A 23,484-nucleotide genomic window follows, 5' to 3' on the forward strand; every position below is an offset into this window, starting at 1 on the left:
CTATTCTATTTGCCTTTCTGAATGAGAACTAAGCATCTTCCCTTGGGTCCTCCTTGTTGTTTAGCTTCTTTAGATCTGTCGATTTTAGTATGTTTATCCTATATTATATGGCTAATATCCCCTAATAAGTGAGTATATACCGTGTGTGTCTTTCTGGTTCTGGGTTACCTCACTCAGGATGATCTTTTCTAGCTCCATCTATTTGCCTGCAAATTTCATGATTTCCTTGTTTTTTATTGGTGAGTAGTATTCCATTGTGTAAACGTACAATTTCTGTACATCCATTCTTCATCTGAGAGACATTAAGATTGTTTCCAGATTCTGGCTATTATAAATGAAGCTGCTATGAACATAGTCCAACAAATCTGGGCCTATGGTGGCCTGTAGAAGCTGACATACCAACCAAAGACCATGCATGAGGAGGACCAACCCTCCTCCTCTCTGCTCAGATATAGTCAACAGGCACCTCAGTCTTCATGTGGGTTCCCTATTAAGGGGAGAAGGGGCTATCTCTGACATGGACTCTGTTGCAGGCTCTTTGATCACTTCCTCCTGATGTGGAAGGGGGTAATTCATTGCCAGGCCATAGAGGAAGAGGATACTGCCAGTCCTTATGAAACTTGCTAGGCTGGGGTCAGATGGTAGGGGAAGAGGGCTCCTCCTTTCTGAGAAATAGGGGAGGGGAATAGGGAAGGAGGAGGGAGGGTGGGACTGGGAGGAGACAGGGAAGGGGGCTACAACTGGGATGTAAAGTGAATAAATTATAAAAAATTAAATTAAATTAAAAAATGGCAATAAAATAAAAACTTTACTTTTCTAAAAAAAGATTCAAACAGTTCAGTATGATTAAAAGGGCTCTAAAATAATCTGAGAAACACATGGCAATCTCTTAACGAAAGTGTTTGTCTTATTCAATTGGAAGGTTAATTAGTTAACCTTAGTTAATTTAACAAAACTTGGTTTGATGAAGGGCTCTTATCATCTTGGTCTTTCACTCATAACCAAAATTTGACATCTTATTTGAAGTAGTATAAAGAGTAAGAGCCCAAAGGCATGGGGAAGAATACCTGTTAGCTCCTCAAATCACTGGATACTGCCACACTGGGAATCAGCCATCCTGGGCTGATTCAGATCAAGAATGGGTCAGAGTATTGACAAGAAAGGCAAAAGTGACGAACATCCACCAGTTCTCCAATCCCACAACTAGATTTACTGGGGGTGTGCTCTTGTAGTGTTGTTTCCAAGATTTATCTGAATGTCAGTGGCCTTGAGGAGACCAAGACTATGTGTTCCTGGGAAGGAAGCTAATATTTGAAGAGCACACCAAACATCTGGTAGGTATTGTGCTAAGACGTTTACAAATATTCCTTTGTTTAAATTCTGTGTATTTATTTCCTGAGCTTCAATTTCATCTCAAAACAGGGGGAAGGCCTATCTTGAAAGATTATGATCCCAAACTCTTAATAAACTAGTCTAAAAGCAAACAGTTCCTGTATTGAGTGAGACTTACAAACAGGAAGGTAATTGATATTAATTGAACAGCTACCACGAATTAAGCACTCTGTTAGTCCCACCTTAAAAATAAGACAAGTGAAATTAAACAGAAGTGACCCAAACTATATTTCCCCAGTGGAGAAATTTCCAACAAGAACTTAGAAAATATTCATTGAGTACTTATGATATGGCAGGCATTTTTCTTGCTTTTGGGGAACAGAATAAAATAGATTCTAACCTCAAAAAGAATTTTGCCATAAGTTTCTAGAAAAATATCTGGAGACAGAGTGAGGTAATGGGTTGAGGCTAGTGATAAACAGTACATCTTCAACAGAGGCACTATTTAAAGATATTCATTGAAGGAGGTTGTTTAGGAGAAAAGTAGAGATGGAGGGTATGATTAAAAGCAGAAGTCTGACAGGGGATAAATACCCAAGACTACAGAACTGACCCAAGAGGTAAGCAGGGCATTGCAGGCATCTGGGGTTATGGAAGGCCAAAGAAGTGTCTCTAGGAAGAAGCCACCACCAGCAATTCTTTTGAGAAGTACAATACAGAGCTCTGACCTCAAGTTTTGGTGGAAACATGGCTTCATTCAACAAATACTATCAACCATTTACTATTTACTCTCAAACTACTGTTTGAAGAGTAGGGATACATTGAGGGACAAATGTAAAGATTCCTACTTCCGTGTGATTCACATTCTACAGGAAGGAAAAATACCAAAGAATGGGCAAAGTATGTGGAACTGTTGTCTGAAGACAGGGTTAAGAGCAGAGACCCTAGCTGACCTCCTTGATAGTGGGATGATGGGAGATAGTATTGATTATTGACAGACTTTTGGGGTGAGTGGTGGAGGCAGAGGCTGAAGCAGGGGAATCTGTTAAAGCACATCTATAATATATAAGCTAAAAACAACCAACCAACCAGTGGGTGCTGAGCCAGGAAGTAACAGTGAGGCAATTAAAGGCTTGAACTGCAAGTATTTCCTGAGTGTGAAGCTGGTGAGATTGGCTGATTGATTAGCTACTCTATGAGGCTTATCATTCTACCAAGGGTGTCAGCATGGACAACTGGAAGGAAGTGGGGAAAATGTCAGGGAATTGGGGCTTTGAATATATTAAGATGTAGACAGACATTCCCGTGACAATGTCAGAAGCCAGGTAAGAGTTTGGAGATAAGGAAAAATATGTGGTTTAAGACACAAATGTGTTGGCTCTGTGTTGTCTTCTTATGGAGGCTCTGTCCCCTCTGGATCCTTCTGTCCCCCCACTCTTTCCTATGACTCCCTGTGCTCTGCACAAAGTATGCCTCTGAGTCTTGGGGTCAAATGGTAGGGGAAGAGGTCTTCCACTTTCTGAGGAATAGGGGAGGGAAATGGGGGGAAGGTATGGAGGGTGGGACTAGGAAGAGAAGAGGGATGGTGCTACAATTGGGATGTAAATAAATTGTAAAAAATAAATTTAAAAACTAAGTAAGTAAATAAATAATTAAAAAGATATCATGTGTGATGGGCTGGGTGCAACTGGTTTTTAAATCCATGAAAATAGATGAGATTGGTGAGTTTTGGGAAAAGTTGTCCAAGGGATGATGTAGTTGACAGCTGAAACTACAGAGCTGAAGAGGGACCAGCATTATGTGGAGTCTAGCAACCTGAAGAACCAACACAGCCAATGCTGAGTGAAACCAGCAGGGAATCTATCTCTGAGTTTAATGTGTCAGAAGACAGGGTCTCAGTGGGCAGCAGGGCCAGCTTACCTGCCCTGTGTGGAACATGCAGAGGCAGGAGGCTCACAGAAGTTCTCTCTTGATGGTGTCTATTCTTTTCAGTGAAACAGCAGTTGAAGTTATTATCACAGAGTGAGTATGCAGGGAAATGTTTGAATTTCGAGAAGAAACGGTTGACTGGAAGGGGTGTTGGTGAGTGAATGAGCATAATAATATTCAGCACCTGAGACCCACGTGACAGTAACACAGCAGTGTTTCTCTTGTCTTGCTAGGATGCATACACACAGAGGACAGATGGAACTATTAGTAAAAGTTTCCTGGAACATGAAAAAGAAGCAGACTTGATGTTCAAGGGTTCCGCAGGCCTGGTGATGAGACAAAACAGCTTCAGCTGCAAGGAAGTGTCTTCAGGAAGAGACTGGTTTCATTTACAGCATGGAATGGAAAACAGCATTCAGAGGATTGGTACACAGGGAGACCCAGCTAGTCTCAGTAAAAGCTGTTTCAATATTGTGGTGAGGGCTGACTGGTCCAAGTGGGAGAACAGAAAACAGGCTGAACAGTGGACAGGTGTTAAGAGCTGGGTGAAGGCTGAAGGTACGGTAGCACATACCTGTATGTGGAGCATGTTTCAAGAATCTTGGCAAAAGCAAAGGCCTTGAGAAGGTCAGAGGATAACGGGACTAAGGCACAGTGGGAAGATGAGACTTATTTGACCCGGATGAAGGAAGTGATAAAGATGGCTACTTCCATCTACACAATTATATTTACACCAAATAAGAGGGATACATTAGTCTTAATAGTTCATTTATGTTTATGCATCAAATTAAAATAAGAAATTGTTCCTCCCACAATTAAGTAGAAAATTCCCAGAGAATCTACTATTATCAGTGTTTTAAAGATGAGAAGAACTTCTCTGAGAATGCATACAAAAGAAATTAACTTAAAGGCAAATATTTTTCTGCTACAATCTTTAAGCAAATACCAAGTAAAGTTTTTATTCCACCTCCCTGTCGCCTAAAACCGTAAGAATATAAGCAAATATTTAATATCAGAGGAGATTATTTGTAGAATTCAGTATATGTGGTTTTTGGAATTATTCAGTGGCAAGTTAGTGACATCAAGAAAGTTTTCCATTCATTTAAAAGCAGTCAAGTTTTATTTAAGGCATAATAAGTTTGTTTTATTGTTGGAGAGACTTAGGCGTCTACTCGGTTTACACAATTCCACTTTCTCCACGGGGGAGCTGCGCTGGATCCAGTCCCATCTTCTTCATGGAGACAGCAATGTCAAACAGGTAATCATAGCATTCACACCTGCAGAAGAAGAGGCGGGAGAACGGAATGTCTGTCAGGACAAACTTCTTCAGTCCGACCACCAGGTCTCCCAAGGTTAGCTTTGCTTTGTTTCTACATTTTCTACTTAGGTCATACCAAAGTTTCTTATTTTGATCCCAACAATTTTCAAACATGCAGAGGAATCACACTGAACTGTGCAACTACATCATTTACTTCTCAAGAAGTATACTGTACACATAAAGCTACAGTTTTTTATTATGTGCTATACTTTTTAAATGAAATGTAATACTTCCCAGTGATTCAGCAGAATGAAAATCAGGTCTCTACAAATAACAATAATAGATTACTGAAGCTGAAATCAGTTAACCAACAGACACATGAAAACCATGTATTTCATTTTAAATCCTAAACGTGTTGAGTTCATTTTCACATCCTGAGTGTGATTTGTATAAAATATTCTTGGATTCAGTCTTACATGGTTTTTGCTTTCTCCCAGGTTTCTCCCCACACGTACACCCCATGACGTCTGACGAGAACCGCACAGGAGTCTGGGTACTCATTCATGGCACGAGCCATCCGCTCTTTGAGGTCCTTTTCTTCAGGAGTGTTCTCAATAATGGGTACCACTAACACATCATCATATCTACAAGAAAGAACAAGACATTTTCTCCCACTGAAATATCAATATTCTATTTGTAATTTTTCCTGTTAGTAACCTGTCAGATACCCTTTATCTCTAAACAGAACTCCAACTTCTCCAACTTCAAAACAAGATGCTGCAAGTTATATCTTGTATCTATATCAAAAGATAACATTGAAATCTGGCAGGGAGCCCTAAGTTTAAATGGCAGAAATTTGTACAGTATACGAGGACCTCAAAAAGAAATTAAGATCATACAAGTATTTCCTTGAAGCAAAGATGATCATAACATTTTAAACATGAGACAGAAAATTATATACCTTACACACAGAAGTGTAGAAAAGATAAGACTTTGAACTATATCTTAAACAGTAGGAGTATTTCCCAACAATATAAAAAAACCCACTATATTTCATTAGGCATAATACCAAAATGTCTTGACAGGCATGGCAGTCAATGCACCAGGTGTGAAACCAGGTGTGCTTTGTGGCACCAGGATAGAAAGAGCCATCTAGTAACAATCACTAAGGTTACGGCAATCCTTTCAGAAAGTCAAATCTGCCGCATTAGAACTTTTGTTTCTACTTTTTTTTCCTTAGTAAATACATGAGATTAAAGTCAGAATATAATAATGTTCAAAGAAGTAACTTTCCTACAAATGAAACTAAGTTCATTCCTGAGGTCAATTGTAACCCATGCCAACTCAGACAAGTGTTCATTTATACATGGACTTCTCCCATGCTGACTTCTCACCAATGCAGTGAGTAAACTTAGCAACAAAAACGCCCCAAGTGTTATCTGAAATGACCACTTTCAGGCAGGCATAGACTAAACAGCTGTCATGTGATTAATAATTTGGGCGACCGTTATCATAGAATTGCCCATGATTCCACTGTAGTTGAGATGGAAGTAAATACACAATATCCACAGTGAAGGAGCGAGTTGCTGGTCTCCCATCTTTCCTGAAACTAGCCAGAAGGGCGGCAGACTTCTACTTTCCCATAGCGTATGCCACGCAGTCAGATATTTCCAGGGGCAAAATAACTTCAAAGCACAGTGAAACCAGAAAACAAATTCAAGGCGACCCTTCATTTCACCAACAGGATGCTGACCCTCACAAGTTAAGTATGAAATCGAGCTGTGAAAGTCCCCTGACGGACCGCCAGCGTCCTTTGCACTCTAGCAGAGGCATGCTGCTATACTGACGCATGTGCATGCTCCCCTCACCTAGTGCTGACTTTGTTTTGCTTGGCTGTGCTGCTAGTGATGGAGCCCAGGGCCTTGCAAGTGTTAAGCACATACTCCACTGCTTTAACTTTTCCCATTTCTATTTAATTTTCATTGAGCCAGGGAAGGCTTTAGGCATACAATAAATAGTCACGGAAATCAAGTCAAATAAAATTTTCAGCACTCTGACTTAAACACGTCCAGCCTGTTCCCTGCAGTCACAGTGGGACACTACTGGGGTGTCTTTAGTATCAGGGGCACTCTCCTCTGACGGAGGGAGAATCAGGCCCTGTAGGAAATTAAGAAGGGTGAAGGTTCACAAGAATGCTACCAGCTAAAAGCAAGGCTCTGCTTGTACCTGGCCACTGGAAGCCTGTTGCTTCAAGTCACTCAAGTCTAGATTTATGACTGGCGACTACATTTTTGCAGGCCGGTGGATTTATTTAAATTTAGTTACAGGGTTATTGTTCTTCAATTTTATGTCACTCACATCACGAATTCTGAAATACAGTCATTTATCCAATTGAAATGAACAGAAAGGTTTCTCTGTAAACAGGAGTGTATCCTAGAAATAGATGAAGTCAGCATGAACATGGTCCCAGCCCAAGCTTGAGGAAGATAAAGTGGAGGTAAGGAGATCTTGCTCTCTCAGTGCTGAAAAGAGGGCTGCCCCCGCCCACCTGACAGACATCCCAGCCGAGACTTTTGCTCACTTCAGTGGAGCAAAAATTCCATTCTTCCTGTTGCTAATAATTCAGCATGGCTGGGGAAGGGAGGAAGAGTCCATGTCGCTGACAGTGCATCTGAAAGCATAATATTAAGTGGGGTATTACTCAACACAGACCCCCTGCACCTCATTAGAAGCATAAGAATATCATAGTCTGACTTAACAAAGAGAAGGAAAAATGTGTGCCAAATAGTTTAGTAAAAAATTATACCTGTAATACCCTCCTGAGGTACATTTCCGTATTCCTTTGATCATCTCTTGATGTGTAATTTTAAACTCCTGTCCTGGAAACAGAAGGGTGGCCAGCACAGCAGCTTTAGAGTGGGTATGAATCACTGCGCCTGCTCCTGCAGCATGAAGGGTCAGATGCTCAGTGAAGAGAACTTACATCGTTAAAAGAAAACAACATATATCCCCTTGTAACTTTATGTACACATGTTTGGTTATGGACTTAACTTTTTTCATAGAAAAAACTGGTGGTGAGTAAGAGGGTGTTCTAGTTAGTTTCTGTTGCTGAGATAAAATGCTGACCAAATCCAGTGTAGGGCTTATTTGTCCTGGGCCACTGAGAGAAGTCAGCATAGGAACTCAAGGCAGGAAGCTGGAGGTTAGAACTGAAGCAAAGGCCAGAGGATTGCTGTTGGCTGCCTGGTTCTCATGTCTTGCTTAACCTATTTTCTTGTATAATCCAGGACCACCTCCCCAGGATAGCACCACCCGAGTGGGCTGGGCCCTCCCATGCCCATCATTGATCGAGAAAATGTCCCCACAGACCTGCCTGCGGGCCAGTCAGATAGAAGCAATTCCTTATCAGAAGTTCCTCTTTCTAGATGATTCTAGCTTGTGTCAAATTGATGAGAACTAACTAGGAAGAAAGTGGAACAGTGGACCTTCTTCACAGGCTAATGAGAGAACGGAATGAGTCGAAACATTTAAAGTTCTTGTACATATCTGATACTCCAGAGCTGTTAGCTAACGCTGTAACCGCTATCCTTTGGGGAGGCCAACTCTGCAAATGTTCTTTACATCAGTTACTTTCTGCATACCTCTCATAGTATAAGCGTTCATGAAAAGAGGAGTACACTGGCTTTTCTTAAGCTTCTTAGACGCTGGAGGCCCACTTATGTCCTGCTCATTGATGTCACAGATAAACATGTCTTCTGGCTATTTATAGAGAGAAAAAAAAAAAAAAGAAAAGAAGATCTTAAAAAACAACAAATGTCTCTACTGTGTGTACTTATATATGCATACACGAATATGTTTAACATTCAAATTAAATGTTCATGTTTGTTTCCCCACAGGGAGATTCTTTTTTGAGTTTTATACTGTGGCTAGTGATGGCTCTGTAGGTAGGCACACGGGCAGCTCTTCCAGAGGACTTAGATTTGGTCCCCAACACCCACATGGTGGCTCAGCACCCTCTGACCTCAGTTGCAGGGACATGATGCCCTCTTCTGGTCCCCATGGGGACTGCATACACACAGTGTACAGATACACATGATGGCAAAACAAAGTTTTAAACTATCAAAAACTTTCTCGAGAGTTAATAAAAGACATTTCTTTTACAGTTTGGAGGATAAAGCTGGATGTAGAAACAATTATGTAATTAACGATGTTGCTGTCAGCTCACAAATTTGGGCCTGCTGTGTCATAACTATTTTTTAGAAAATCTACATAAAGAAATCAGCTTTCTCAGATGGGTGTTTGAACTTCCTTATTCCTTGAGAAACTCAGTAAAAACACCGCTCTTCGGGAATTCGGGAGTATGTCGACCCAGCTTTTCCTTAGTGATGCTGCGTATTTCTGATCTGCAACTTCCAAACTCCAGGGCTCATCACAGACCACAATAGAAACCTTCATGAAGAAGAAACTTTATTTTTCTTCCCTTAAATCAAAGTTGTATGTATTTGGTTAGATTTGGGGAATTACTCTAGCATTGATAGAGAATGCTACTTCTTAAAATTTTGAAACAAAATTTCCCCACTTAAAATTAGAATAGCTCTGCCATTGAAAATATCCATCAGTTTGTGTGAGCTGAGCCCATCAGCAGGCTCAGCTCACTGGCCTGAAAAAGTGGAAGGATGCCGCCGTTCTAACTGCTGCCTGCCAGTTTTCTGAATGGGATTTTGAAGATTTATTTATTTTTATAAAAAATATGCCTGCATGTATGTCTGTGTGCCACATGCATACCTGGTCCCCTCAAAGGTCAGAAGGGTGGCTTTAGGTCCCCTGCCACTGCAGCTACAGGTACTTGTGAGCCAGTGTAGGTGCTGAGAACCAAACCCAGGTCCTCTGCTCTTAACCAGTGAGCCATCGCTCCAGCCCTGAAGGAAATTTCAAAACACATGCTGGTTATGGGGAGGATCCTGGCCATCTTAAACAAGCACTTCATAATTACTCAACAAATATTTAATAATTACTTGGCAAATGTTTGTTGATTAGTTAAATGATCACAACAGAACCACCCTTCAAAGCTAACATAACCTTTTAGAAGCAATTCCACTTCATGAAACAGCATGAAGGAGAGGGGACAGAGGGCTTACAAAGGGTCCTTTGGCATACCTGAATGCGTTCCTTTTGCACGCCTGAGGGAGCAATGTAGATTTCATTGCTGGTAACAAAAATATAGAAATTGGTTTTCATTTAGCTAAATTTCTGGTTTTGAAAAAAAAAAAAAAGCGTATCCTTGCAGTCAAACCATCAAAGCTCTTTAAACATCAAGTCACAAACAGCTGCTTGTTTGAGTGAAAGAGTTAGGGCACACAGGATAGCTACTTTGCAGCACTGGTGGCCTAGACAAATTCATAGTAGCTGCTTTTGTCTTTCCTGCTTTCACATATATGTATTTCTTTTCATGGGGGTAAAAAAATCAACGATAATAACAGCACTATCTAGAGGAAAGATAAATCTAAATATGTAAGCATATGTAAAATATGTAAGCATTTAGCACTTTTTGGCATGAATGAACAGAATTCTGTATCCTATGTAAAATACAGTAACTCTAAAATACAATCAGGTAAAATTTATGTCTGATTGAGAACATTTCTGCATTGCAAAGAATGAGGTTCAAATTTATTACATGAAGTCATGAAGTGCAGAGCCCTCTCCTGGACAGTTTGCTAAATGACATCAGCAGCACAGGGTGACTTTGTAGAAGACTTTCCTCTATGACACAAATCTTAGACATTATATGGCAGCAAAGCAATCACAAAAAGTTAGAAATGCAAGAAAGGTATCGGAGGCGTTTGCACATGCCTATAGTCACACACATAGGAGGCTGAGCAGGGAAGATCCTGAGTTCAAGACCAGCATGGGGAATGCAGCCAGCAAATATCTGAAACAACACACACATGCATGCACACATATGTAAATGCGCACACACAACCCATACCGAGAAAGAGAGAGAAAGAGGGAGAGAGAGAACGCACTTTTGTTTTGGGTGTTAGATCTATACTTTGTACGATTTTCTGCCAGGTCCTCTATGGTGCTGCTAAATTTAACCTGCAACATGATTTCCAAATCTTCCACATTCTCTCCACTTCACAGGACAGTCCTTTGCCTCACTTATCAGTTTGAGTTGCCAGAGCATGTAAATGAGCTGCCACCAAGACAGGAACCAGGCGAGCACAAGCATCTGGAACTCTAGCGTCTGACATGGAGGCAGAAACGCACAATGGACAAGATCAAAGGCTTCACAGTGAAAATGAGGATGGCCTATATGAAGCTGCTGACATGGTTACTACAAAATATACAGTCTTTACACTGACAAGGAAGGCCGTGAAATGAGTTTCTTGGTAAATCAGACTGTAAAGGCCTGACAGGTGAGCAGAATGCAGGGTGTAATGAGCTCGTGCATGCGTTGGGTCTCCTGAAGCAGCTGCAGCGCACAGGGCAAGTGTGGCCGCCCTCCTTCTATAAGCAACATAACAGACCACAGCCCCAGAGACCCACTCCCCAGCTTTGTAAACACAAAGGAATTCTAGCTGTGCCATGTTTGTCTGTATTGCTGTCTTTGAAAATGGGAATCAATTTAGACTTTGATCTACTTTGAGTAAGTCAAAGACAAGCTAAGTAAATTTTTGACATATTAATACCAACACAAAAAGAGAAATGTGAAAAACATATAAGAATATTTTGTTTTAGGAGATAACATACAAAAGACTGAAGGAAAATATTTGCCTGGCTCTATAAGCCACAAATAAAAAGAAATTTGAAGTTCCGGAGAATTAATTCTGGAATTTCTTTCTCTATATTACTTGTGCTTTCATTCTGTGGGAAACAAAAGGAAACAAATACACAAACAAAAACAAGAGTTGATACTACATCTGTGCTCAGGAGTGTCTATTTTTATCTACCCTCTGGTCGTTAGAGAGCGCTGGAATATTACACTTCAGTGGCTTGGCTACCGTATGGGTTTATCAAATATGTTTCTAACAGCATGCAACAGGCTTAGTGTGGCTGGCACATATCAATGAAGACAGAAAATGCTAAATCTAAACATCACAGAGCAAGCCTCAGGGCAATGGCTGCTGAATGTTTTGGAATTACGTTGACGATTCCTATGCGTGTCCTCACTTTCAATCCAATGTGTGTCTCTGCTGTCACACACACTCACTCACACGCACTTCCTAGTACCATACACTAGTCATATAAGCTGGCGTGGATGAGCCAAACATTGCAATCTGTCAATATTTCTATATTCCCAAAGTCTATTGTCTGCATGACTCCAGTACGTTACATGTCTTTTCAAACTTATTTGCACAGGGAACCAGACACAGAAGACAAAACTATCACCAGAAACGTGAAGATGAGTTATAGGGGCAAATAAAGCCATGTAAATATTAGGGATAACATTCAACACTTTACTAAAAATGCCCAATTTTATGTAAAGCATAAATTTGAAGCCAAACAATGACTTAAAACTTTGGCTCTTCCCACTTGTGGCCTCTAGGGGGAGCTCATTGCCCATTAAAAATAAAGAAAACTTCTATATGCGGCAACTCTCCTATAAATTGATTGTAGTGCTATAAAAGCCACTACATATGAAGACATGGGCCAATAAATGGTTTATGCTGGCCACACACAATCAGTGTGTGGACCAGTAAAGTTCTTATAAAAAGAGAAGTCCTTTACAATTTCTTGCTTTAAAGAAACCACTCCTGAGTTTGCATTCTCCTGTTAACTTTCCTGTATATATATTTTAAAAAGCCAGAAATGACTATTTTTAGCTTAGCTTGGTCGGAGCTTTATTATGATAAAAAAAAAATCCTATTTTCTGCCCATGCAAATAACTAAAGGCAACATTTAGAACATGACTTACTATAAATCATACATCAGGGAAATTAAAGTGCAGGCACTTGTCTTCTAAATAGATAAGTGAAACAGGGACAAATTAGTAAGAATTTCAGGCATATTGTGAATAAGAAAACTTGAACGTTTAGGCAAAACGGTCTGAAAATCTGCACAAAGCTGAACTGGCACATTAGCACCTGGGGTGGTGATGGTGAAAGACAGGACACGGATGGGCATGCAGGCCATGAGGGGACACACTTCCTCTGTACTGAGAATCCTTTTATCCACAGCTGACCACGCCGTTGACTAAGGCACCTCTGCTGTTTCCCACTACTGAACTAATATTTCAGGAGTGACACTAATTTGAAGCAGATGATATTACAAAATCGTCATCTTGTGGGGTGTAATAAAATTCTTTTATTAAGATGTTCTGATTCTATTTTAAAATCCATTTCCTATTATGAAATGCAGACTCCTTGGGGAATACATACACATACATATGTACATTTACACACATACATATCGTGTACATATACACTAAACAGATAAATGTCTTAATAACCCAATTTTGCTAAAGAGAAAGGGTAAATTAGAATGCAAAATAAAATTCAGCCTCCAGTAACAATATTCCTACATTTCGGGAGGGAAACATTAATCATCTTCCAGAAAGCCCCTGGGGAAGGCGGCATCACCTTGACAGTCATTCCAGTGCTGTATTTATTCCTCGTCTGCTGGAGGACAAGACAGTCACTGAATCCAATGGGCAGTAGAAAACGATTCCTTCTTTCTCTTTAAAACCAGTGCCTCAGAGGAGTAGATATCAGTGAGCATTGTGCCTATTAATCCTGATATCTCTGCTTAGAATACATAGCACATTTTTTTAAACTCTGTAAACATGGAGTTTTGAATTTTTAATGATTAATAATCTGTATTTAAGTGGCTTTTAAATATCTCTCTGAACTTTTGGAATCAATCTTTGACTGCCTAGAGAAGATCTTGCTAAAGTCCAGGTACATGAACATCCTTGATGGACTGCTACCTACCTACCTTTGGTATTCCAGAGAGGACTAAATTATCCCATTTAGCAACTGGGATTCAAAAGCCTCTACTTACTATGCTTGTTGCGTCTGCTCCTTGGTTCCACTGGGTTATGCAAATAGCCACTGATCACGTAGAAAGCACTCAGCTTCTGTACCACCTTAAACTGACTATCAGCTGGGTGTGGACACAGCACCCGTGGCCTGCTGAAAGGGAGAACTCCTGAGCCGAGATCAGCCAGAGACTTACCCATGCTTCAAGCTAATTCCTCCGCCGGTGCCGGTGACCCAGCCCAGATGGTAAAACTGTTTGCAAAGTTCTGGGATCAGGAATCTGGGATGCTCCTTGTCCTTAAACAGAACATAATGATTGTTTAAATAGACTCTCTGTAATCTGTGTATCCCAGCTGGCGTTTCTATAAAAACACATTTCAGAATACACAGGTGAGCTTTTCAGACAAAACACGTAGCTAGAACACCATAAATCATGATTATCGCATGTTCAATATAGTCTGTGTTGGTTCAGTTTCATTTTTATCTTAAAGCTGTCCTATTTCCCAAAGTGACTTTAATAACATCTCCTATTACAATTGAAATAAATACTATGAAAACAAAAATAAAACAAATAACAATAAACAAATCCTACTCACACATACATAATACACACATTCACATGGTTTTAGGCAAGTATTATGAAGGATAGTTGATAAAGCAGCCTTTAGAATATAAAATTCAGAGCATGGGAGAAAGCCAGACATTCTGTAAAGTTCAGACCAACACAGGCTTAGGAGTCCAAACTACCTTGTATCTAATTCGCTGTTTCCAGGATGCTGAGTGTCCTGGCCAGTTTTTACGTAGACGTGGCACAGGCTAGAGTCATCCTGGAAGAGGGAACCTCAATTGAGAAAATATTCCCATCATATTGGCCTTTGGTGCGTTTTCTTGATTGATGTCTGGTGTGGGCCCAGCTGCTGCTGCCCCGGCTGGTGGTTGAGCTATAGAAGCCACGAGGAGCAAACCACTAAGCAGCACTCTCCATAGTCTCTGCTTCAGCTCCTGCCCCCAGGTTCTTGTCTTGTATTCTTGCCCTGATTTCGCTGGATGATAAACTACAAGCTGTAAGCCAAAATAAATTCTTTGCTCCCCGTGGTGCTTTTGCTCAGTGTTATCATAGCAATGAGAAACCTTAACTAAGACACTGAGCCTCACTTTTATTCAACCATTAAAGGAGAACACTTTGAGGAATAAGGTGAGAAAAAATAAAGATAAAACACACAGCACAAAGCGGAAGAGGTGGCTCAGCAGTTAAGAGCGTGTACAGCTCTTGCAGGGGAACCGAGTTCAGCTCCCAGCACTTACTACTATCCTAACTCCAGCTCTAGCACACAGAAGCTTCGGGCCTTCTTAGGCATCTGCATGTGCACCTATCTACCTACCTACCGACCTCGAACTGGCCCCTTCCATATAGAGACACATAGACACAGATACACACACAATATAAAATAACAAACGTTGGGGCTGGAGGCATGGTTAAGGCCTACACACTCCTGCAGACGGCTGCAGTTCAGTTCCTAGCACCAATGTCAGGCAGCTCCAATCACTTATACTCCAGTTCCAGAGGACCCAATACCCTCTGCTGGAGTCCTTGGGTGCCCGCATGTATGAGCACATATCACATAGAGCTGCACACGTATATACATGTATTTTAAAAGTCTCTCCAGTACAAACACCCCACACAAAACTGCACGGCACAATGCTGACTTCCTTCCACTTTAAGGAGTTAAAGTTCTTGAACACAAATTATTTAAAGTTAATAATAAAATGGATTTAACTCTTCTCGAGGAATCTAGCCAAAAATTTCTATGCCCCATATAATTTGCTATTTCCTCTTTTTTGGGAACACAAACGATATTTTAATTACATATTAAATACAGCTAATGGAAAGACTCCTGCAGTGTTCCAATCATTAAGACCAAATTTGCGCAACAAATTGCAAACATTACAGAAAATGGTCTATTATTATAGATCCCCTTCCCTTTTGTCTGTTCCCAGTATTGAGGTATTAGAACAATTAGCCGGCTTCCTGCCACTGTAGAGCAATGACAGGGCAGAGCTGTTCCTACAGCTCCCTCTGTCATTCAGATCAGCAAGACACAGCACAGGGAAGGAGTGGAGCCCTGGCAAAGGCACTTGCTGAAGCTGCAGTCATTTAACTGCGCAGTCTCAGCGTGTGAACGTGGAAATGCTGTCTTTGGAACTGGGAAGAGAAGGCTTAGCTTATGTCCACTGTTGCTAGAGAGGGCTTTCAGTGAGCATCACAACTCTATGACATGAAGCTGAAGCCTCACCACAGTGAACAGAAGAGAACTTACGCTGTGCAGAAACAGAAGATGTTACAGACCTTAAAGTGTAAAAAGCTCTCATTCCACTTTGAAGAAATTTCAGCTTTGACTGTCACAGAAAAGTCTACTTATGCCTAACTGTGGGCTCCACTTATTTCCGTTCCTTCCTTTTGTTTCACCTTAAAACCCAGCATGTGCCTGGACCCAGGCCTTCCTCTGGAAGGACTCTGACACAAACATAAACAAGCTCTCAGGCGAAGGGTGACGTTCAATGGTAAAGCATATGTTTATTAGCATAAGCAAGGATCCGAATCTGATCCTGAACACCTCCCCCAAAGGAGAGAGTGTCACAGGTATTTAACTTAGCAGTTAATAAGGAAAGCATTAAGTTATGTTAGAATTGGCTCAAAACAGCATTCAACAAACTTGGGCATAAATAACTAGGAACTTGGAATTTTCAAATAAAGACAAACTGGACAAAATCCACAGGGTAATACTAAGCAGAACCAGCAGTGAGCACAACTTGTCCGCTGTGGACAGGAAGCTCCAGTGCCGGGACTACTCCACAGTTTGCTTAGCTGTGAGCCAGCCTCCAGACAACCCTAAGGCAGTCACCACTATCACCAAGACTGAACCCAGGAAGAGAGAAGGTGCCGCTGAGCTCCCAGGATGGTGTGTGTGGCTGGGCTTTGCTTCCTCCCGCTTTTTCATCCTGTTCTGTGCATTGCTGGCTTCTCTGCAATGGCACCTTCACTCAAAAGAACCCTTCCATGCTTTCACCACACTCGGAAACTTCTTTCCATCACGCAAACGCTGACAGGAGTTCAAAACAGCCTGCTTTCAGCTGTGTTCCCACTTTGTCAGGGATACTTTCTGGGTGGCGGTTTTCTTATATGGATCAGGGATTCCCAGGCATCTGAATTTCAACTGCAGTTTTCTTCCTTTTATTTATGACTGGGGCGAGGGCACACATGTAGAGGTCAAGGCACCGCTGTGTAGAGCCAGTTCCCTCCTTCCCCCTCTATGTGGGCTCCAGAGAATGAACTTAGGTAAACTAATGCAGCAACTGCTTTGCCCACTGACTCAGCTCACAGGCCCGTGGGTAGTTTTACTAATTTTAGGGAATGATATGTGGTTGCCAAGTAATGACACTAATTCTATTTAACTATCCACTATCACTGCCTTCAGAAATGCGTGGATTTTAAACATAAAGAGAGTGAGAATAATGTCAGTATAAAAGTACTTTAACTTCAATGCAATTAATTTGGGGAAATTCGTATTTTCATTGTTCACTTTGTAATCCCAATAAATATTCTCCCAGGACTGACATTTAGGGTAGAAGGTAGGCTTTTCCTGTTTGATCTCTTTATCTGAATTTTCTTCCCCTCCATTCTACCATGAGCATTAAATTAACACAGCACTTTGATCAGTGAGCTTGGTCCCTCAAGTCAACAAACGCTCGAATACCACTTCCTTGATCTGTTATGCCTCTTTCTGTCCTAATCTACTTTTCAAGTACTTTTTCACTGTTGGTTTATATAAACCCCTCAGTTCTAGCCAAACTCCTTATGGAATCCATTTCAAGATGGCTCTTGGGGATCCCTGTATCCTGATAGTGATACTCATGGTCTGCCACCACGGTGCCAGGATTGGCCCATGCACCAACAGGCTCTGGCAGAAGTGGCTACTGTGCCACTTCTCAGATGAGGCCATAAGATGTGCAGGTTCAGTGTCGGGTCTCAGGAATCTCTCTCTGGGGACACTTGTTCTTTGCTGAGCCAGCCCATGCAGAAGGCCACCATGGCCTGCAAAGTCACATGGGTGAACAGATCCTCCTTGTGGAGTACATCCTTGGCATGACTATTGACTGTGGCAACAGCTCGAATGCTGCCTCATGAGACCCTGAGCCCAAGCTCAGCACAGCTGCTCCTAGAGTCCTAATCCTGAACATCTATGGGATACAATCAGTGCTGTTTTCAGCTGCTAAATTAAGGGTGGTTTGCTGTGTAGCAATAGGTAACTAGGTTGTCTTTCTCCCAGGCAAAAATTCAGCTTTGTTTACACTCTGGCTCTTCACACTGGAGCTCCAGTTGTTGCAATTCTCTCAAACCCTGCTGGTCAGCTTTTACTCAGTAAGATGTGGCCATCCTCCCTCCTGGAATTTATTATATACTTCAGTCATTCACTCAGCAAACTGTGAATGCTAATACTTGATAGGCCCTGAAGAAAGAAATATCAGGGCAATAAGATCCACTTTGAGGAGCTTGACCTCATAAAGAATTTCACAGTTATGGGATGATGGTATATAAAAGAAAATGGCTGGGGAATAATGGAAGTAGAGGCTATAAAGAGGAGGGAAAAGAATTGGGAAGAGTGCTTGAGTTGAAGTGTGGTGAGAATGAGCTGTACAGGTGGACAGGAAAACTCAGGAAATGGAACTTGTTGCAAATTAGGTTCTGTGGATACAGCTGGAAAGCAGGATATATTTTTAACTTTGCATGCTTGGTGCCCACAGAGGCCAGAAGATCAGCCATCATATGGGTGACGGCAATGGAACCCAGGTCCTCTGGAAGAACAGCCAGTGCTTTTAACCACTGAGTCACCTTCCCAACTTTTTTTTTTCTTTTTCTTTTTGAGACACCGCCTCTTTTTGAAGCTGCAGGCCACTGTTTCAGCTTGAGCAACTGCCCAACAGATCCTGGGAATCCGCTTGTCTTCATCCTTTCCAGGGCTGGGGTTACAGGAGTGTGTCACTGCATCCAACTTCTACATAGGTACTGAGGATGGATCCGAATTAAGTCAGCGTGCTTACAGTGTCCACTGCGCTTGCCGAGCCATCTCCCCAGCCCTCACACTCTGCTCTCAAACATCTGACTATGGCAGAAGGGAAAAGACAATGAAGGGCAGTGACCAAGAAAACGAAGACTAGACCAGTAAAAAGGTCAGTGAAATATTTCAGAAGTGAACCTGTAAGAGTGACACTGGAAATGGGTTTAGAAGATTTAAAAACTTTAAGAGTGAGAAAGCTAAAGGTCATGCACCTTAGAGAAATGATATCATCTAATTTATCAATCATATGAACCACTCATTATGCCCCTTGGTAACCAATCTCCCCTTGAACTTCAGAAAAGGAAGACTCAAACAATAACTGAGGCCCTTGAGCATCTTCATGTGTGCGAGTATCATTCCACTGAAGTGTATTCTGACCTTTTCTGATATTCTACTTCAACATTTCCTTGCTACTTTTGCAAATCAGTGTGGATTTTTATTATAATTGCTTGAATAAGAAGTCAAGAACCTAGAAATAGCTGATCCTGACCCGGAGTACCAGGAACAACATGAAATGCACAGAAGGGTAAGAAAGTCCCTGTGGGGAACTGGACACTATCAACTGAGGACTACCAGAGAAAACAGCAGGGTTGTCGGCTCTTTTGAGGTCCCTTCTGAGGGTTAAAATAACCAGAACGAAATGGGCAAATGAGCACAGTTGTAGAATGATCCCTAACAATATTCAGCTCCTTGGCAGAAGCACAATGAAGAAAACAGCAGGATTCTGGCTGAGGGCTGCATTAGGTCCAGGGCGTCTGTAAATTAAGTCAGTCTTAATTACCTTAAGTAACATTTTTTTTTTAACTGTTACTTATTTTAGTTACTTGTGCACACTGCATGTATGTATGTGGACATGACACCTGTCAGAGAACAACTTGCAGGAGTTGGTTCTGTCTTACCATGTGGGTCCTGGGGACCAAACTCAGGTGTCAGGCTTGGCAGGGAACACTTCACTGAGCCATCTCACTGGCTCCCTAAGTTTTGAATGCTTTGAAGAACTGGATCTGGAAGCCAGACCAAAGTGGGTTTGGTTTCACTCACTTCATTTAGAAGTAAATGAAATTTGCAGGCATGAAATTCTAAAGATTCTTTCAGTAATGCTGCTATGGCCAGGAGTCCTAGATAAGAAAACAGATGGAAAAACTGGTCAATAAGAACAATTTCCTATCATATGTAGTAGTGGTAGTCGTGTTTTAGACACTATGACAAAATGCCTGAGATAACTATCATAAGAAAGGTTTATTTTGGCTTATAGTTTTATAGGCTCCAGTCCATGATCAGTTGGGTCTATTACTTTTAGGCCTCTGGCGGGGTGCAGGATGTTAATGATAAAGGTACATGGTGGCACAAAAGGCTCTCCTAATGGCCAGGAAGCAAAAGAGAAAGAAGGTACATAGGGTGTTTCATGCCTTTTGAGGCCACATGCTCATTGGTATAAGGATCTCTCAATAGTCTCCATCCTGTGCAGGTGCTTCTACTTGTAAATGGTACAAATCTAAAGAGGATACGCTGTTCATCATACAGGCCTTTGGGGACATTCAAGATCCAAATGATAGCATATCCTAAGAGGCAGAAGTAGAGGATAAGAAGAGATGGAAGGCACAGGAGACCTATGGACTAATAAGTAGGTTCTCTTCTGCTAGGGAAGAGAAACTTTGAGTGGGAGCAAAAGGATGTAATTGTCTTAAACAAGAGGAAGAACGAAGATACAGGTATATATGTGATCAACTATCAACGATAGGAATTGCCAGCATTTGTTGAGTGCTTATTCTGTGTCAGGCACTACTGTTAAAGCTGTATGCACCATTTTATCCTTATACCAACCCTTTTATACTAAAAGATTAATTTGTCTAAGATTACCAGTTAACTAACAGCAGGGCCAGGATTTGAATCTAGGCAATGGGGCTATACATTCCTACTCCTTTACTTTTAAATTACACTGTAGCTGGAAAGAGGAAGAAGCTGAAGTTGAAAAGTTTGTATCTAACAGTTTTCCCTATCATTGCAACTTCCCAGGCTTGGGCCCAAGATGAAGAGAGATTAAAGGTCCTAGAATAGCTACCTTAAGCAGCATAAAAGGTAGCCCTCAAAGGGACAGCACATGGGCAGGACATTACAGTGTATACAGACTCACTGATTCATATACCTGACCTATCCTTTTTTTCTTAAGAGTTCTCAGCAGCTTCGGGAAGAGAAACTCAAGGCACTAGGTGCCCTATAGCGTAAAGCATACTCTGATAGAAGGTATGTAGAGGCAACAATAGGTATGAGAAAGAAAAATGTGTTATGAACAGATGCAGGGATTGATCAGGGCAGATATTATATGGCCAGGGGGATGGGCTGAGAGTAAGGGGAGGTGAAGCTTGGTGGAATGCCGAGAACAAGAAAGACAGAAGGCAGAGATTTAGATGGCCTTTGTAGTACTAGATGGATGTAGTATTAGCACAGAACAAACAACCAGGGTCGCTGCTAGATCTTAGACTAAGTGATGTTCCCCTGCAACTGCCTCCTCGTTGCTAGCAGGAACCTCTGTCAAGTACACTCCCTTTCCTCAGTCTAGGGAGTCAGAGGCAAACTGACTGTAAACACCAGCTATTCATTAACTACATGGGCCTTCTCTCTGTTTCTCAGAAACCTTTAAGAGGGGGAATCCTGCTGTGTCTCCTGGGACCTCACCTCTGTTCAGAATCCCTGCTGTGCTCTGTGTGTTCTTAATAACTTGTTAACAATCTCTAATACAAGAGGGCAATCTGAGTCACACCCAACCAAATCGAACCTTACAGACACTAAATATAAGACATCATGATAGAAGAAGCAAAAGAAAACAACAGAAGTGAAGCCTTCCTGGGATTTCTCCCCAAGCGTGGCTTTCTAAGGAGTAAGAAACATGTTCTTGCTAAGTTATACCTTCCACACTGCTTTGTTCAACAAACAGTGGATGAACTAGGATTGCATTTCTTGTATAAAGAAAAGCCTACGTCAAATGGTTCAAACTGGTATCTTGTGGACTATGCTAACCTGTTTTATGTACTGTTGATGAAGCCTTCCAAGCAGGTAACACATAGTTAAGTCTTTAATGGTACATATGAGTTAACCAAGAGAAAAGGCAATAAGGTGTCTGTGCTGGCTAGTTTTGTGTCAGCTTGATACAAGCTGTGGTCATCTGAGAGGAGGTAACCTTAACTGATCAGGCTGTAGGCAAACCTGTGGGGCATTCTCTTGATTAGTGATTAAGGGGGAGGGCTCTGCCCATTGTGAGCGGTGGTGCCAACCCTGTGCTGGTGATCCTGGATTCTCTAAGAAGCCAGGCCAAGCAAGCCGGAAAGCAGCATGGCCGCTCCACGCATGCCACTCCATGGCAACCGCACCAACTCCTGCCTCCTCTTGTCCTGTTTGCATTCCTGTCCTGACTTCCTTCCATGATGAGGGGTGACATGGAAGTGCAAGCCAAATAAACACTTTCCTCCCCAAGCTGCTTTGGTCCTGGTGTTCCATCACAGCAATAGTCAATAGTAACTCTCTAGGACACAGACCAAATCAAACATACAGCAAGTTTGTTTATTTGATCTCTACAATATGTAGAACTCAAGCTAGTATTTTTAAATCAAGAGATTTCACACAGAATATGACTTTCTAAGTTTCCCTCAAAAAAGCAGAATCTGAAAATGAGCCCATACCTCCACACAGCAAGAAAAGGCTTGAAACATGTAACAGGACCTCCAGTCAAAGTACAGGGTGGCCTTAGAGTTTTCTTTTGGGTCTCCTCAAAATCTGGGCCAATCTAAAATGTTAGGTACTCACAAAGTCTTTCACAAACACTATCTGAAACTACCTTCCTCTTCTGCATTCGAAAAATACCTTCAGCTTCATTACTCTTGGATCACAGCTTATTTTGCTGACCTGGCACAATACTTATAATGGAAAAAAAATTCTGTATTTCTATGATAGCTCTCACCAAGATTTACTAATTAGGGGACATATGTCAATACATCTTAGCAAAGATTCTAATATAATGTTTTCCATTTCTTCATTCCACATATACACCTGCCTAGGGATAACCACCAGTGACCTGTATCCTACATGCAAGATCTCTCTCAGTCTTGCCTAACTTCAAGATTTTCTTTACGAACTTGGGAAAAGCCACTTACTCAAAGACAATAATGGTTCACATTAGATGCTCAGCACTAAAACTTTCCTGTGTTTTATTTTTAATTGAGACCTTCAGCCCGAAGGAAGGCTGAAGAAGGTCTTTCTGCAGGGCTTATCACACCACATCGGAACTGTTTATTCTTCTTTTAGTTCTCTTGTTCACCATTTTCTTAGCACGTAGAAGGCATTCCATAAGACTGCGACTGAAAGAAAAACCCATGCACCCCGAGGGTCCATTCTCCTTAAAGAATCATTTCCATGATCTCCCACCTCGTAATGTCAAGTAAGGCAGGCAAGCACAACTGCCCAAAACGGTGCTGTCTTCGCCATACCAGTATAGTTCCGGTGAAGCAGCCCTAACTTGGGTAGGGAGGGACCTCGGACCGGCGCAGACAAGGCTAGGGGTCAGCCCCACCTCGCGCCGTGACCCCACCCGCGTGCCGTAGACCGCTGTCCTTACCTGCGTGGCACATGGCCGCGAGCAACAGTTTCCTTGAGCTTGACAGACAGACATAGCTCTAACTCCGCTCGGCCACCCGCCCGCGCTCTTTCCAGGCCGAAGCTGCCCGCTCGAACCTTGTTCGGTGACTGAGCGGGCGCCTGGGGGCGGAGCGAAAGTGGGAGGCGGGGTCTGAGAACGTTTCGCCCATTGGGAGAGCGCGCGGCGGCGCAGGCCGACAGGTGGGCGTGTCCATGAGGGCTGGAGGCGGTGCTAGAGGGG

General features: G+C 41.9%; 1 protein-coding gene across 3 annotated transcripts; it reads right to left on the reverse strand.

Annotated features, from left to right (window-relative positions):
• Positions 1–4,351: 4,351 nt before the first annotated feature.
• On the reverse strand, positions 4,352–23,389 carry Apip (APAF1 interacting protein). Of its 3 annotated transcripts, none has more exons than XM_021656494.2 (7): positions 23,224–23,389; positions 13,694–13,794; positions 9,677–9,725; positions 8,161–8,278; positions 7,326–7,461; positions 4,996–5,163; positions 4,352–4,538 (listed from the first exon to the last, which is right to left on the reverse strand). In XM_021656494.2, exons 1-7 carry the CDS (start codon positions 23,275–23,277, stop codon positions 4,439–4,441), a joined length of 726 nt encoding a protein of 241 aa, XP_021512169.1. In that variant the 5' UTR covers positions 23,278–23,389; the 3' UTR covers positions 4,352–4,438. The 3 variants fall into 3 exon arrangements, with proteins under 3 accessions (XP_021512169.1, XP_060227984.1, XP_060227985.1); XM_060372001.1 differs by having other exon boundaries at positions 7,326–7,398; positions 23,224–23,366; XM_060372002.1 differs by lacking the exon at positions 23,224–23,389 and adding an exon at positions 9,305–9,438 and having other exon boundaries at positions 13,694–13,775.
• Between the last annotated feature and the right edge of the window lie 95 nt (positions 23,390–23,484).

This window comes from Meriones unguiculatus, chromosome 18 (assembly GCF_030254825.1).
Source record: "Meriones unguiculatus strain TT.TT164.6M chromosome 18, Bangor_MerUng_6.1, whole genome shotgun sequence".
NCBI lineage: Eukaryota > Metazoa > Chordata > Mammalia > Rodentia > Muridae > Meriones > Meriones unguiculatus.

Coding starts and splice junctions, on each gene's coding strand:
- Apip (XM_021656494.2), bottom strand. CDS start 23,277: ATGTCTGTCTGTCAAGCTCAAGGAAACTGTTGCTCGCGGCCATGTGCC. Junction 13,795..23,223: donor CGCGGCCATGTGCCACGCAG/GTAAGGACAGCG, acceptor GTTCTGTTTAAG/GACAAGGAGCATCCCAGATT. Junction 5,164..7,325: donor ACCTCAGGAGGGTATTACAG/GTATAATTTTTT, acceptor TCTTTCTTGTAG/ATATGATGATGTGTTAGTGG.